At 47.5% G+C, this 15144-nt stretch overlaps 2 protein-coding genes across 3 annotated transcripts; one reads left to right on the plus strand and one right to left on the minus strand.

Annotated features, from left to right (window-relative positions):
* Positions 1-144: 144 nt before the first annotated feature.
* Positions 145-8856, plus strand: glmp (glycosylated lysosomal membrane protein). Its single transcript, XM_061255140.1, has 6 exons — positions 145-274; positions 1453-1725; positions 3122-3316; positions 4230-4448; positions 5420-5685; positions 7016-8856. Exons 1-6 carry the CDS (start codon positions 173-175, stop codon positions 7185-7187), a joined length of 1227 nt encoding a protein of 408 aa, XP_061111124.1. The 5' UTR covers positions 145-172; the 3' UTR covers positions 7188-8856.
* Positions 8857-9247: 391 nt separating this feature from the next.
* LOC133137287 (transmembrane protein 79-like) lies at positions 9248-14961 on the minus strand. 2 transcript variants are annotated; one of them, XM_061255466.1, is made up of 5 exons: positions 14827-14961; positions 13264-14086; positions 11970-12158; positions 10776-10998; positions 9248-10219 (listed from the first exon to the last, which is right to left on the minus strand). In XM_061255466.1, the coding sequence occupies exons 2-5, from the start codon at positions 13859-13861 to the stop codon at positions 10027-10029; spliced, it is 1203 nt and encodes a 400-aa protein (XP_061111450.1). In that variant the 5' UTR covers positions 13862-14086; positions 14827-14961; the 3' UTR covers positions 9248-10026. The 2 variants fall into 2 exon arrangements, with proteins under 2 accessions (XP_061111450.1, XP_061111451.1); XM_061255467.1 differs by lacking the exon at positions 14827-14961 and adding an exon at positions 14219-14368.
* Between the last annotated feature and the right edge of the window lie 183 nt (positions 14962-15144).

A 15144-nucleotide genomic window follows, 5' to 3' on the forward strand; every position in this document is an offset into this window, starting at 1 on the left:
TGCAAGTAACATTTAACATAATTATGCCAACCCTTACAATTTGATTCTGAAGCTGCACCAATGACATGGGCAATGTAGTGCGGTCTTGTGACTCACGCTACGTCAGCAAATATGGTGGGTCAGCTGACCCAAACCTAAAAGGAAAGGCACATGATTTGGTGCCCAAACAACGATGGCGTCAACCGTGAGCACATCGCTACATGTATTATTTTCGCTTTTATTTTTACCGTTTGCTACAGGGTTCATCTTCGACGGCGATAAATACAAACGGCAGGTAATATAAGTTTTATTCACTTTCTGTCTTGCTTACCCATCTAGAGTATCTCAAATGTGAACAGCCGCGTAATGTGTTCTGTGCGTGGTTACGGTGTTAGCCATCTAGCAAACGTAGAAAGGTTTGGACTGCCAAACTACACTAACAGCTGGCTCTTGTATGTAGTATTTTAATTGCATTTGAATTTGAAAAAGACGCTGCATTTGCTGTCAGCAACACCGTTTTCTGCTAAAGGAAAAATGGCATGCTTGCTAATTTGGCTACGTTAGCTACCTAGCGCTACCGGTTGCAACACTGTTGGGAGTGAATATGAGCGAGAAATACTTGCATTTAAGCTGGATTGCTGCCGAGTATTCGCTCTTTATGACTTTTATGAATGTATATTCCTCCAGGAATTATTAACTCGGCGGAGAGAGTAGATGGTTTCATTTTTGCAGTCTTCGTGTGATGAGTTGGCGTTTTCTTTGTTATGGAGACCCGAACTGTCAATAAATGTTTTATTACATTGCATAACATTACAGGCATTTAGCAGACGCTCTTATCCAGACAGACGTACAATAAAGTGCAAATCAAACCTAGAGTGAAGTGCGTTGTGGACCCGTAGAGGAAAGCACAGTTTCAAAACCACTCCTAGAGTGATCAGTGATTATGCTTGTCCTTGTACGCGTGAGCTGAACTTATGGATCATTTTATGTATAGCCTCATATATAGGCTCATTTTATACATCATTTTCTGATCACTCAAATGCTGGAGAATCGTGAATATGGCACCGTTAAATCCAAAAACGCGTATTCTCTGTTTTGTGGTCGAAGCAAGCAGCAGAGTGTCCGGTGACTGTAGTTGTGGCGGTTGAACGACATGCATGTATATTCGATATAGTATTAATGACAGCTGCGGGTTGTCTGACTGAGCTAGCTTCTTACTAATCAATGTTTGTGATTAATCAATATTTGCACTTCTACTGACGCTTGGGGAGATGAGTTTTAAGTTGATGAAGAGCGAGCCTTTGTCCTCGTTATGCTGTTTATGCTCCCTGTTGATAGTTTCAAGGATAGGGATAGGGTCTAACCCAGCTTTGCTGACCCTCAAGTTTTCTGTACAAAAGAAGTCAAACTGATTCAGATTCGGTGTTTTTTCCGCACCTAAACCCTCGCGGCTATTCCTCTCCCACCCCTCAGGTGTCCTTGGAGCTGAACCCGGGTCTGAACCCCTCTATTCCGCTTCCACCGGGTGTCGGCTTGCTGCACGTGCGGGCTCTGGGGGCGAACGACACCCTGCACTTCTTCCTGTCCAGCCTGGGGGCCCCCACGCTGATGCTGGTGCACACGAACTCCTCTTCCTCCTCGGTGAAGTTGGACTGGCCCCTCTTCCTCTCGGGCAATACCTCCGGCGGCCTGCGGGTGGTGCCAGAGAGCAGCGTGCAGTACAGCAGCGCGCTGGTCTTCAGCAGGGTGAGAGCGGCGTACAGTTGATTAGACTTAGCAGGAGACAGTCCTCCCCCGGAGGGGCCAACAGGGATTAGAACCACCGACCTTGCGGCTCCCAGTCCTGTACCTGTAGCAGGAGACCGGCCTCCCCTGGAGGGCCCAACAGGGATTAGAACCACCGACCTTGCGGCTCCCAGTCCTGTACCTGAACCACCAAAGAGGCCGCCCTGAATACTCTGAATGTCAAAGTGTGTGGGCACATGTGGGCGTCATTGAGCCTCATTAATAAAATTATTGTCGCTGTAGGTTTGGAGTGTAGATGGAGTAAAATCCCGGGGTACTCTACCCCTGGTTTAATGTGTTAATGTGGTGATTAGACACGGCGAATGGTGTATTCGGTGGATCGTACTGAAAGGAGAGATGATGGTTGTGCTTCTTTCAGCTCTGTCACTGACTCTTAACGGATGTTGTTTCTCATTTTCTGTTGCGTGCCGCTCGTATATAAACCTACTTGAATTTGCATGTGTTATTTTCCCTGGATAAGGGACTTTGCTAAACGAATGCCGTGCAACGTGATTGCGTAACGCGAGTGTTCTCCTGTGGCTCTGTGTGCCCTGCAGTTCACCGCAGATGACACGCTTCTTCTTTCTTTTCTGCTGAATTTCCTTTCCGTGACTGGTCATTCGGGGCACGTTCCTCGATGCAGTTTAAAAAAAAAAAAATCCTTCTTTCTCTTCTGCTTCTCTCCTTAAACGTCCTTCCCGTTCCCTTTATTCTGACTGAGCTGGAACTTCACTTGGGGCCCTGTGTTGTGTGTTGTTCTATTTTGAGAACCCCCTCAAGTATTTCCGGTGAATTCACCATTTCTTTGTGTTTTGGATTGTAGTTGAATGATGGCTACTTGGGGGGCGGGCGGGGTCTTCCCCAATTGTCACATTTGGTTCCTACAATGCATACTCTTGTCTGTTAACCCTTTCAGTCCCAAGCCCAATATAAACTGGCTGCACCCAAAAATGTTCAAGAAATAAAGAAAATTTAGAATGAAAAATGGGTTTTTAATAGGGGCTGAAAGCGTTTTGATTGGTTGAAAAGGTATGAGGTTGAGAGTGGTATGAGAGTAAAGAGTAAAGGTATGAGATTTGGCACTCTTGGGACTGAGAAGATTAACATGTATATATTACAGATTTATTTCATGGAACACGACAATATGCCATCGATATATTCATGAAGCTACAATTCATACGGTTCTCTCTGCTTTTGTAAATATTAATTTGACTCTGTGCATTTTAACTTTCGAAGAAAGCAATACATAAACGTAAGGAATGTAACAATCAACGTGGCTTCCATGCACTGTGGATGACGCGAAGCTCCTTCAGAAAAGAGTCGTGACTAGTATTAACCCCGCGGCCCTCCCCCACAGGTGTGGGAGTACGACGATGTGAACAACACGGCTGACCCCCAAAACGCCCCCCCCTCCAGCTTCCTGCCCCCCTACGAGCTCCAGAACTTCACCTGGCAGGACCTGGGCCCGACCCTGAACCACACGACCAACACCGCCCAGCTCTGCGGGGGCGACGGGGGCAGCAGCTTCAGCAACGGCTCCTTCTGCCTGCAGGTACGAGGCTCCGAGGAGCCCTCCTTTTATTCCTGACCCTTTAACGTGCAGTCAAGAGCATTAGAATGTCCAGTCAAGAGCGTTAGAATGTCCAGTCAAGAGCGTTAGAATGTCCAGCCAAGAGCGTTAGAATGTCCAGCCAAGAGCGTTAGAATGTCCAGCCAAGAGCGTTAGAATGTCCAGCCTAGAGCATTAGAATGTCCAGCCACGAGCATTAGAATGTCCAGCCAAGAGCGTTAGAATGTCCAGTCAAGAGCGTTAGAATGTCCAGCCAAGAGCGTTAGAATGTCCAGTCAAGAGCGTTAGAATGTCCAGCCAGGCCACTTTAGAATGTCCAGTACTGATGTCACAATCACTACTGTTAATTGAAAGCAGCGGAGTTCTAGAACGCTGAATTTTGAAGGAAAGAGTTTTTTTGGGGCAGCAGCGTTGCGTAGGTGTCTGGGCTGGGCCTGTAACACAGAGGCTGGGGGTTTGAATCCCAGGTGAGGCACTGCCGTTGCCCCCTAGACCTAGGCGCTTAACATGAAAGGCTGATGATAGATTCCCAGCTATGCTCAACAATCAGCCTTTTAACCAGGAAGAGTTCTCATTTTGCATTTCAGCCTGCCAAGCCTTTTAGTAGAAGAAAAGAGCTTTGTTGTTTGAAGTCCGGGTTTGTTGCGGTGTTGAATACTGCAGCCTGTAGGTAAAAGGTTAACCTCAATGGGCTGAATGGCCTTTGAGTCATGATGCATTCTTATGTTTCTAACGCACAGTAATGTCTGCTGATGTAATCATATCAGAAATTTGGCCAGACGACAGGTTATAAAACGGTACAGTTTATGTCTTTCAATAAACGGTGCAGTTTATTGAAAGCCCGGTCGTTATGCTGTTTAATGTCGAATGAGATGCATCGTTTTTGTGTTCTCAGATATCTGCATTTGGGTCTGGGGGTCGTGACCCGAGCTGGCCCCGCCTCCTCCATACCGCAAACTCCTCCCAGCTGCGGGTGTGGCTGGCCGGGGTCACGGCGAGGTCAAATTTCTCCCGTTTCTTCCTGGAGCTCCAGACCGTGAGCCAGAGCAACGTCCAGAGCAGAGTGGGCATCGTGAGGTCTATCGACGACGAGTACACCCCCTCTATATTCCAGGTGTGTGTGAGTGTGTGTGAGTGTGTGTGAGAGTGTGTGAGAGTGTGTGAGAGTGTGTGTGGGTGTGTGTGTGTGTGAGTGTGTGTGTGTGAGTGTGTGTGTGTGTGTGTGTGTGTGTGTGTGTGTGTGTGTGTGTGAGAGAGAGTGTGTGAGAGTGTGTGAGAGTGTGTGTGAGAGTGTGTGTGAGAGTGTGTGTGAGAGTGTGTGTGAGAGTGTGTGTGAGAGTGTGTGTGTGTGTGTGTGTGAGTGTGTGAGTGTGTGAGTGTGTGAGTGTGTGAGTGTGTGTGAGTGTGTGAGTGTGTGAGTGTGTGAGTGTGTGAGTGTGTGTGAGTGTGTGAGTGAGTGTGAGTGAGTGTGAGAGAGTGTGAGAGAGTGTGAGAGAGTGTGAGAGAGTGTGAGAGAGAGTGTGAGAGAGAGTGTGAGAGAGTGTGAGAGAGTGTGAGAGAGAGTGTGAGAGAGTGTGAGAGAGTGTGAGAGAGTGTGTGAGAGTGTTTTGTGTTACCAGGGTTGGTTAGCATAACTAATTTGTGCTACTCAGTGATGTTATACGCCTGTAATGTACAGTGGAATGTGTATTGAGGTATGCTTGTCTGTGCTGTGGTTGGTCTGTTATGTTAGAGATGCTTTTTTTCCCCCGTTTGCTTTTAGATATGCATGTTATGCTGGTAGAACTGACCTGGGGGCATTTCAAAAGGAGGATTATGGAGTTCGCTGGATAACCTTGAACAGTTATTTTTTTACTTCAGTCCATGTCTGATTTGGGGGTTCCGGGATTTATTTGGTGCATTTATCCAGCTAACTCTGTAATCCCGCTTTGTCAAATTCTCCCAGGTCAGTTCTACCAACATAAGATCCACATCTAAGAAATGCAGTGGGCCTTAGGTTATTTATGCTGTTTGTGGTAAAGGTTGCTTTGCCACACTCTGGGGTTTGAACCCGTCGGACCCTGACTGCTTCCTCTCCCCGTCCAGACGTCTCAGTGGTTGTCCTCTCTCGCCAACACCACCTCCCCGGTTTTGGGGTACACTCAGTGGAAGCCCGTGGCGTACCGCAGCCCCACCCCGAGTCTGGAGGACGCCACGCCGTGCCGCAACCACGACCCGCGGGCCCTGGCCCAGCCGCCCGCCTCCCGCCTCGTCAGGGCCTATTTCAGGGACGGGGGCCGGACCAGCAGCCTCAACGTCACCTTCGGCCTGGCCGGGGACCCCTTCTACAACGCCACCAACTACCTCAGCTGGTGAGTGCAGGACGACCCACCGGCCATATTGTTATTACTGTGTTTGTGCTATTGTGTCATTGTTATTGTGTTTGTGCTATTGTGTCATTGTTATTATTGTGTCATTGTTGTTATTGTGTTTGTGCTATTGTGTCATTGTTATTATTTTGTTTGTGCTATTGTGTCATTGTTATTATTGTGTTTGTGCTATTGTGTCATTGTTATTATTTTGTTTGTGCTATTGTGTCATTGTTATTATTGTGTCATTGTTGTTATTGTGTTTGTGTTAGTGTCATTGTTATTGTGTTTGTGTTATTGTGTCATTGTTATTATTGTGTTTGTGTTATTGTGTCATTGTTGTTATTGTGTTTGTGCTGTTGTGTCATTGTTGTTATTGAGGCATTATTGTTATTGAGGCGTTGTGTTGTTATTGTGTCATTGTTGTTATTGTGTCATTGTTATTATTGTGTTTGTGTTCTTGTGTCATTGTTGTTATTGTGTTTGTGTTATTGTGTCATTGTTGTTATTGAGGCGTTGTGTTGTTATTGTGTCATTATTGTTATTGAGGCGTTGTGTTGTTATTGTGTTTGTGTTATTGTGTCATTGTTGTTATTGTGTTTGTGCTATTGTGTCATTATTGTTATTGTGTTTGTGCTATTGTGTCATTGTTGTTATTGAGGCGTTGTGTTGTTATTGTGTCACATTCTGCCCCCCACACTTTCAACAACTAACACAAAACGTTTTCACAATGTTGCTGCAGTGTTGTGGGAATGTCAGAGCGTTGACCAAATGTTTCGGTAACTTTGTGAGGATGTTTTGTGGGTGTAAGACACAAGCGTGTGCATTCCAATTTTAAGCAGAAATGCATGTGGGATGGAATGCATTGGTGAGCTCCTAAATTCTTACAATTCTTACACACGTGTTCGTTTCTGAAGGTGGGTCTCTGTGTGCGGTTTCTGTTCTGTTCTGGCCTCTCTCTCTCCCCCCCTCTCCTCCTCTCTCTCTGACTCCTCTCTCTCTCTCTCTCTCTCTCTCTCTCTCTGACTCCTCTCTCTCTCTGACTCACTCCTCTCTCTCTCTCTCTCTCTCTCTGACTCCTCTCTCTCTCTCTCTCTCTCTCTCTCTCTTTCTCTCTCTCTCTGACTCCTCTCTCTCTCTCTCTGACTCCTCTCTCTCTCCCCCTCTCTCTCTCTCTCTCCCCCTCTCTCTCTCTCTCACTCTCACTCTCACACTCGCTCGCTTGCTCTCGGGCTACCCTAAGTGTTGAGACTGGATGTGTGTATTGTACAGTAAAGTTTTTGTTAAAGTTTAGCCTCACTCTCACTCTCTCCCTCCCTCTCTCTCTTCTCAGGACTGTTCTGGTGGGCATGGGCCCCCCCCCCATTGACTCCTTCTCCACGGTTGTCATTGTGATCATGGCGGTGGGTCTGGGCACCCCGCTGCTCCTCATCCTGGTGGGCGGGGTCTGCTTGTGCGTTCGCAAGAAGCGGGTGGAGTCGGTGGGCTACGAGCCAATCAACTGACACTCCTTAACCCCGAAAGCCAATCAACTGACACTCCCTAACCCCGCCCCATCTGTCCAGGTTCTTTACCTGGAGACCCCCTCAGCCCCTCCAACAGTTACACAGGCCACATTCACCACTAGGGGGCGCTCCACTCCCATGTTCCTCACAAAATGGCTGCCACCAGAGCTGTCTCAGAGTCACCAGGGCCGGGGCAGCCAATGAACAAAGACTTTTAAAGCAGTGAAGGAGCCAGCCAATCACAAGGGGGGCCGCTCAGCGTGTCCACCAATGGGCAGCCTCCTCTGATCGGGGCCGTGAGAAATGCCAAAACGGGTTTAAAGACTGAAATTACGATCATCGATAAAATGGCAGGGATTGCTTTTAAACTCTTAAACATTCCAAAAAAAACACTTTTACAAACTGTTTTAGCTTTTTTTAATTTTATTTTTTAACATGTCCTTTGCCATTGATTTTTGTCTCATCAGATGTTAATACTTTTTTAAAATCCTAGTTCTGACCTGTGTAAGACGAACGGTAAACTCTTGAGTAGGATTCTGTTTTTGTTGAATTGAAATGGTAGTGAGGACAATTGAATTGTCCAACTTTTTTTTTTGTCAGTTTACCGCAAAATCATAACCACTAGGAATCTTTATTATTTTATTTCTCCAGTACAAACTGAAATGTTGCAAAAAGAACAAATCACAGCTGCTTCCGTGGCCGTGGTGATGATGCGCTGTGCGTATAAATGAAATTTGAGCAAAACTGAAACTTTCCCCCGGCTTCTGGAGCTGGGGTTAGGCGAGACGTTTATGTGCGTTTTCCCCACACCGTGTCTCCTTGGTAACCGCTCTGGTTCCCGCCAACCCGCCCAGCGAGGAGGAGATTAGAGTTAGAACGAGTCTAACTGTTGTAATTACATCAGTAATTATAGATCTGAAAGAGCACGATGACTTACCTGTGAAAGGTCTCAGTGGAAATGGGAAAAGAGGGAGAGATGGTGATTAGCTTATAAGTACCCACTTCATATTCTTACATATACGGGCAGTTATTTAGAAGTCTTTTTTGGAAACTGTTGGATAGTTGTGTGGAGAAATGGAATTCAGGTGTTTTTTGTTTTGCCCCCTCACTGTGTAGGTGGGGGGCCAAATTGGCATGGGTTTTCCAGTGGTGGAAAGTCCAGGGGTCAGAAAGTAAAAGTTCTGCCATGCGTTTCTTCCAACCATGAACTTTCGCAAATTAGTTCTACCTCCTGGCTGAAGAACTTTGCTAATTAGCAAATCCAGGTAGTTGGAACAAAATACTGAGCCGGACTTTTACTTCCTGAACCTGGATTGTCCACAGCTTCTCACACTCAAATCCCTTTTTTTTTTCCCGCTGTATGAAAATGGGTTTCCAGCCCTCCCCCTCCTCGCCCCCAAAACTCCTCTCCTGGTTTTGAATAAACGTCGGCTTATGAGCATTTTTACTGAAATCTGTGTACAGCGGTGTGCAGCTACCGTTTAACAAGAAAAAATTGAACTGAAGGCCGCTGCATCGGTCTGTTACAGCTCTCTGCACTAATCGCTAAATCTGAAACCGTTTTTTTAATGTCATTTTTTTATATGTGTAAAAAAATGTTTTCAAGTTTTAAGCTGTAAATGATTGTTTTCTAAATTATGATTTGCTTTCCATAAAGATTTGCACGGCACACACCTGGGTGTTTATTGTCATTCTGCACCGCGATTGATAAACAGGTTTTTGAAGATGGTGGCCTCGGGCTTAAATTGCAAACACCTTTATTCCCTCGGTGGCCCTCCGAACAGACGAGCGGTTCGTCTGGTTCATTTGAGAAGGGCAAGGCCGGCCCCTTTGGGCGTTTCTAGAGAACATTAATCACCTCGTTCCTGAGGCAACCATCTTATATTTTTGAGGCAGACATGGTGACACCATGGATATTAAAATGGAGGTTTGTCCTAAAGAACGGGCAGTCCATCCCGGTTCCACGAGCTCACGTCGGACACCAGTCGGCCGAAACGCAGACGATATTCATTTTGAAATTTTAATAACTTAATTTTCAGGCACCATGCCCCCCCCCCCCCCCCCCTCTTTGCTATAAAATATAACATTTGAAAACATGACCGTGTACAAGCATTCAAAAGTATAATTTCTCAATTTCAGAAGGGAAAGTCCTCAAAGTGTGCATGAATTAATAGCTGATGATTTCATCAATCGCTGCTATTGAACATCAGACTGTTCAGTTACACTGATCCCTGCTAAGTGTACATGATTCTTTAAAAATCTAAACTAAGACAGAAGGCACAAACATGTACCACAGCATACTATAGTGTGTAGTACAAACCGTACAACAGGTTTGTACAGTACAAACCCGTCCTGGGTCTGGTCTCCTGTAGTTCATATACAGCCCAGAGCTTTCACCCTAAAGTGTTTTATTATAATAATTATGACAAACACAGGCTTGTCTGACAATGCTTCAGAATAAAAAATAAAATGGCAAAAAAAAAAAACAAAAAAAAAAACTACACAAACCAGTTTCCTATGAATCACAGTCTCGAGGGTGTGGCCTCATGTGAGTATTTTTGCCCATATGCAGATCGCAGATCTGGCACGGTTCTGTTAAAGAGCTTCAGCAGGGACTGAAGGTGCAGGGCCATCTCCTGGGTGTTGTGGATGCCGTCGGGCGGCACGAAAGGCCATGTCACTGCAGTCACCAAAGCTACAACCGGGCCAGTTTGAATCAAACCAATCAAGCCAATGTTTTATTGGGCCAGTCACGTCCGGAGAAGATATCCCAGCATCCCCTGCTCCCCGTGGAGGCGCGGGATCCGGCCCAGACGAAACGCGGGGCCCCCCCTCTGCTCTACCCCCACATCCTCATACGGGGGGGCCCGGGCGTGGCCGGGGGCTCCAGGGCCAGGATCCCGCCGCCCCCCTCCAGGGCGAAGATGAAGTAGAGGTTGGCCCCCAGCATGGGCAGGATGGGCAGGAAGGAGAGGCCGAACCCCAGGCCCCTCACCGGACTCTTCAGGGCCACGGAGACCCAGTACACCAGCCTGGGGGGGGGGGACACAAGGGGAGAGCGTCACACAGGGGGGTAACCTTATCCCAAACTGGGCAAGTTTTGTAGTCCCAAGTACTGAGCCCTACTGTAGCTTCACTGCAGAAAATTCCAGCTTAAACCAGCTTAGGCTGTCAACACTTAGCTGGTCGACCAGCTGACCAACCTACGAAGTCAGCCAGTCCACCAGTTTGACCGCCAGCCTACTCTACCAGCCACAGACCAGCTTGAAGTGTCGGTCGACCGCTTAAGCCCTCTGTCCTGGAGAGCTACTGGGTCTGCTGGTTTCTGTTTTCACCTTAAAATCAGCACCCTGTGGAGACCCAGGCAACCAGGTGAGGTCAGTTAACTGTGTAATCAACTGCTCCAATTGATTAAATGCAGAGTAGCAACACAAACCAGCAGACCCTGTGGGGCTCTGGGATCAGGGTTGGAGACCACTGCTGTAGGGTGATGAAGACTTGGTGGAGATGCTAAGTTTCAGACATGAGGCTTGGCGAGCAGGGTCTCTCTCGCGCGTGTACTGAGGGCGTTTCCCGCGGTGCGTTTACCTGCCGAAGGCGAACACGATGGTCAGCAGGGGCACCAGCTTCAGGTGGTCCTGGCTGACGTAGGTCGCCATGACGGCCAGCTGCAGGAAGTAGAGCAGGAACAGCGAGACCGAGTCGCTCACGTAGCGCCAGTGGACGCTCACCTCCCGGTTCTGCGCCCCGCCCTCGTACAGCGGCTTGGACGAGCTGAACCGCAGCCTGGACACGCCCAGAACCAGAACTCCTGAGAGGGGAGGGGGGGGGGGGTCAGAGGGGTCAGAGGTCACGGGGTTACGGGTGGACATTAGGGGTGAGCAAAACTTGGTGGTGGGTATAAACTGTTAATGAAATGATTCATCGGTTATTCTGACCCGCCCTTTAAGGTGTGAGGTCACATATGGGATTAGAATGTTGTGAACTGAACATTCTAATGCTGATGTAACAATCACTACTGGTGACTGAAAGCAGGGGAGTTCTACATTACTAATCGCTGGTGGCAATGACCATCCACCACCGAACTAGAAACTGGCCTATAACGTCATGGTTCTAGCCTCATTCCACTTGGCTCCTCTTCTGGCTGAAACGCACCCTGCGGCTCTTCTGAGATGAAAGAAAGCCGGGTAGCGGGTATCTGTTTCTGAATTCCACGCCAACTTTGGTTCTTAATTATTTAAAATCACCCCAGTCATGACAGCTGAAGACTGTCGTTGTGTGTCTTTACATGATGTTTTATTTACCGTCGCGTAATCTATGAGCGAACTGACATTGGTGTATACCAATTAGCCAATTGAGCCAGGGGAATTGATGGCTTTGGTGAAAACAAGATGCTGAATAACCCAACTCAGACGAAATGTTATCGCAATGTTAACGGAGTGTTTTCTCGATGTTATAACATTGCCACGACATTTCAGCAACATAGTGAGAACGTTTTACATTAGCTGGGTAAGCACCGGTCCCTGCTGGTACCCTGCACTGTGGTTACATCTTATCCAGAACAGCAGCCTGACCGAGAGCTCAAAACGGCTGTCCTGCAGAAAAAGAGCGGGAACCATGACTAAACACAACCGATTTTGAGTCTCGGTTTTCAAATGGCTAACCGCTAGCTAGAGTGCCAGCGTGGTTAAGTGGAAACCTAGCAAGCTAACTGCCCCACGCAGCAATCGATCCACAGTGCTTCGTGGGAGTCAAAATGGCCGTCGGTGTCGGCCGACTCACCCAACACGATGGGCACGGCGGCAAAGATGGAGCAGCGCAGGGTGTACACCAGCCTGTAGGGGGCGCTGGTGAGCACCGGGGCATCGAAGGGCAGGAGGGCGTACCCGCCCCACACCAGGAAGGGGAAGATCACAGCCGCCGCCAAAATGGCTCCCCCGAGCTTCAGGATGCCCCGGTTAAAGCAGGAACCTAAAGGACAGGGGGGGGAAATGTCCACTCTCAGCCTCCGTACTTCTTAACCCTTTCAGTCCCAGAGGGCCGTATGGCACTCAACCGTAAATACCATGAAATACCTCTACCTTAGTCCTCCCTCCTGATTTCCCCTGCCCCCCCCCTTTCTGATACCCCTATCCTTGTCTAACCCCCCCCAAAAAAAAAAAAAAAAAAAATTGCACTTATGATGACGACTATATGTTTAGAACAGCATTCCATGTGTATTTTCCTAGTTCTGGATGTGATGCTTTGACTTGTGGTAGAACCTATGCACTTGTAAGTCGCTTTGGATTAAAAGCATCTGCCAAATGACAAAAATGTAAATGTAAAATGTAAAAATACCATAGCACTCTCGACCTTGTACCCTTTGAACCAATCAAAATAACCGCTATACTCATGTTTTCAGCCCGTATTAAAACCTACTAAAAACCCCTTGGGATTTTGGTGGAGCCACTTCATATTGGGCTTGGGAGTGAAAGGGTTAACATACGAAGTTGCCATGGTTTTATTCTGTAGAACAGGTGTAGTGCCCGGCCCTGGTCCTGTTTGGTCAGGAGGTACACTTTTCATTGCTGTTCAGCGTTTAGTCAACTGACCAAGCGGTTGATTACAGTTGTACCCCGTTCCTTTTTGTTACAGATTACCAGGACGCCCCTCAAGCCTGGTATACAAAACAGGACACGGTGTTTTGTGGAAGGCCTTGCTTTGTTCCATGTGCATCACGGCTTCATAGAGAGCAGAAGCTCACAATAGATTTGTTAATCTCTTAATTATATGCATTCAATGACTGTAATCTGATTACAGTAGAGGTACATGCACAGTAGGCCTACTAGGGTTACATCCGCGTATAGGCCTAAATATTATAAATATGACAATATTTGGGCAATTATATTAATTATTGACACTTTCCAATATTCCATCCATCCATTATCTGAACCCGCTTATCCTAAACAGGGTCGCAGGGGGGCTGGAGCCTATCCCAATATTGCTAAAGTAAAAAAAAAAAAATATATATATATATATATATATATATATATATATATATATATATATATATATTTATCATTGCACTGGTACTCACATTTGGATGCGTTGGAACCTGTTGACCAGTCATAATAAGCATCCGGTGGGGTGCCTTGGGGCCTGATCAGGGGATCCTTCTCCAGATCATCCGCCCTAAGGGTAGGACATTCTGTGGCGCTCTTGTGCTTCCTGGAGGGCCGTATGATCGTCACGGTGGGGCTGAAGACCTGGGCGGCTTTCTCAGGCATCCAGTTGGCCGTGTCGCCATCCTCCGCGATCATGAAGCGGTCCAGTGCCCCTTTGACGTTCGTCTCCGCCTCCGCCTCCTTCGCCTTCGCCTTCTTCGCCTTCTCCAACTCCGTCCAGCCTCCCTCCAACCGACTCCCCCTCTCCCCGAGCTCACTCTCCGTCCGACTTCCCGGGCCTCTCTGTGAGGACGACATGGACTCCGCGCTGCCCTTCTCTCTCTCCGCCTGGCTACCTATCCCCTCCTCCGGTCCCTTTTTCTCAGCGGCCACGCCTCCTTTCTCCCCCTCCTTCATCATCTTCTTGTCACCCGGCCACTGCAGAGTGCTGGGCTCCAACCTGGCAGAGCTAACTGGCTCCTCTTCCTCCGCTCCCGGCTGGTACCGGCCTGGCGTTTGCGGCTCCGCCATTTCCTGGATTCACAACCAGCGCAGTGTCCGTTTCTACGTCCTGCGCCTCTTTTAGGTCGCCGCCTACTTGTGGGCTTCGGTCTGCTATGGACTGACTACCTGTATGCCCATGCAGGCGTGCAGGTTTAAAGTTTCCCCTTCTCTCTACGAACGGGGAAGCGAGCAAGAGACTCCGAAAACCAATTGTCTATATCACACTCCTCCGCCTTCCCTCCTGCACAAAGTCTGGAAAGAGAAAAAACTGGTTTTGGCAGTTGTTTATACGCCGGCCCCATTTCAAAAGGAAGTTTCGCGGTCGTCAAATCTAAACTTATTTCGATATTTAGACAATAGTTATTCTAGCTATTGTCGCCTTACCGGTGCTATGGTTTATTTTGTCCATAGCAATGGTCCTCACTCCTTGTCCTGGAGAGCCGCAAGCTGTGTTGGCTTTTGTTGTTACTCAGCAATTAATTGGTCGATGAAAGCAGTTGATCACACAGTTAACTTATCTCACCTTGTTTCTTTGGTCTGAATCGGTTGCTTATTTTAAAGTGAACACAAAAACCAGCACACCTGCGGCTCACCAGGACCAGGTGTGAGGACCACTGGTCCATAGGGTACTTTTTGGGCTCGCCTTTGGCAAATGGCGTTGTCAGCAAATGTAATATACCTCCCCCCCCCCCCAATTAAAAACATGGGTTTCACTGTTTTGTAGAGTGAAACTGAATGAGAGGGAAATTAATAAACTGCTAGCAAGTACGGCGTTTTACATAACACAAGAAGCACTAGAATATAATTAACTACTCACAATGTTTAAAATTGAACTGTGCCCAATGACCAATTCAAGAAAGATTGGCTGGATACAAAACTTCAGTTTTGGACACCGAAACCTACAGTTGTCCACACGGAATAAATGTGGATCTGTCTAGATTAAGAAATATCAGAGTTGTCGGAAAATATTAAAAGTTAAACCCATCTCTTACCATTCAGTAACAACAGTTTCAGCGTCGTAAGATTTGATATCCCTGTGCCATCCGACCGCTTCTTGCTTTATCTCATGAAGTCGCAGTCTTTGTGGAATGCCAATAGCAAAACTTTCGAGGGAGGGGCTGGTTGGAGACAGGTGTGGCTAGGTAAACGTTTCAAAGGTGACGCGATGCCGTACAAGAAGGTTTCCACCCCCTCTCCCGTCTCGTCCATCACCTACAGTATACAGAGCCGATATAGTATGTGTGGGTGCTTTTAAATAGTCGTAATGTGGTTCACATTATCTTATGAGCTCGTCGTGGATAACTGTACAT

Source organism: Conger conger, chromosome 9 (assembly GCF_963514075.1).
Source record: "Conger conger chromosome 9, fConCon1.1, whole genome shotgun sequence".
NCBI classification, from domain to species: domain Eukaryota; kingdom Metazoa; phylum Chordata; class Actinopteri; order Anguilliformes; family Congridae; genus Conger; species Conger conger.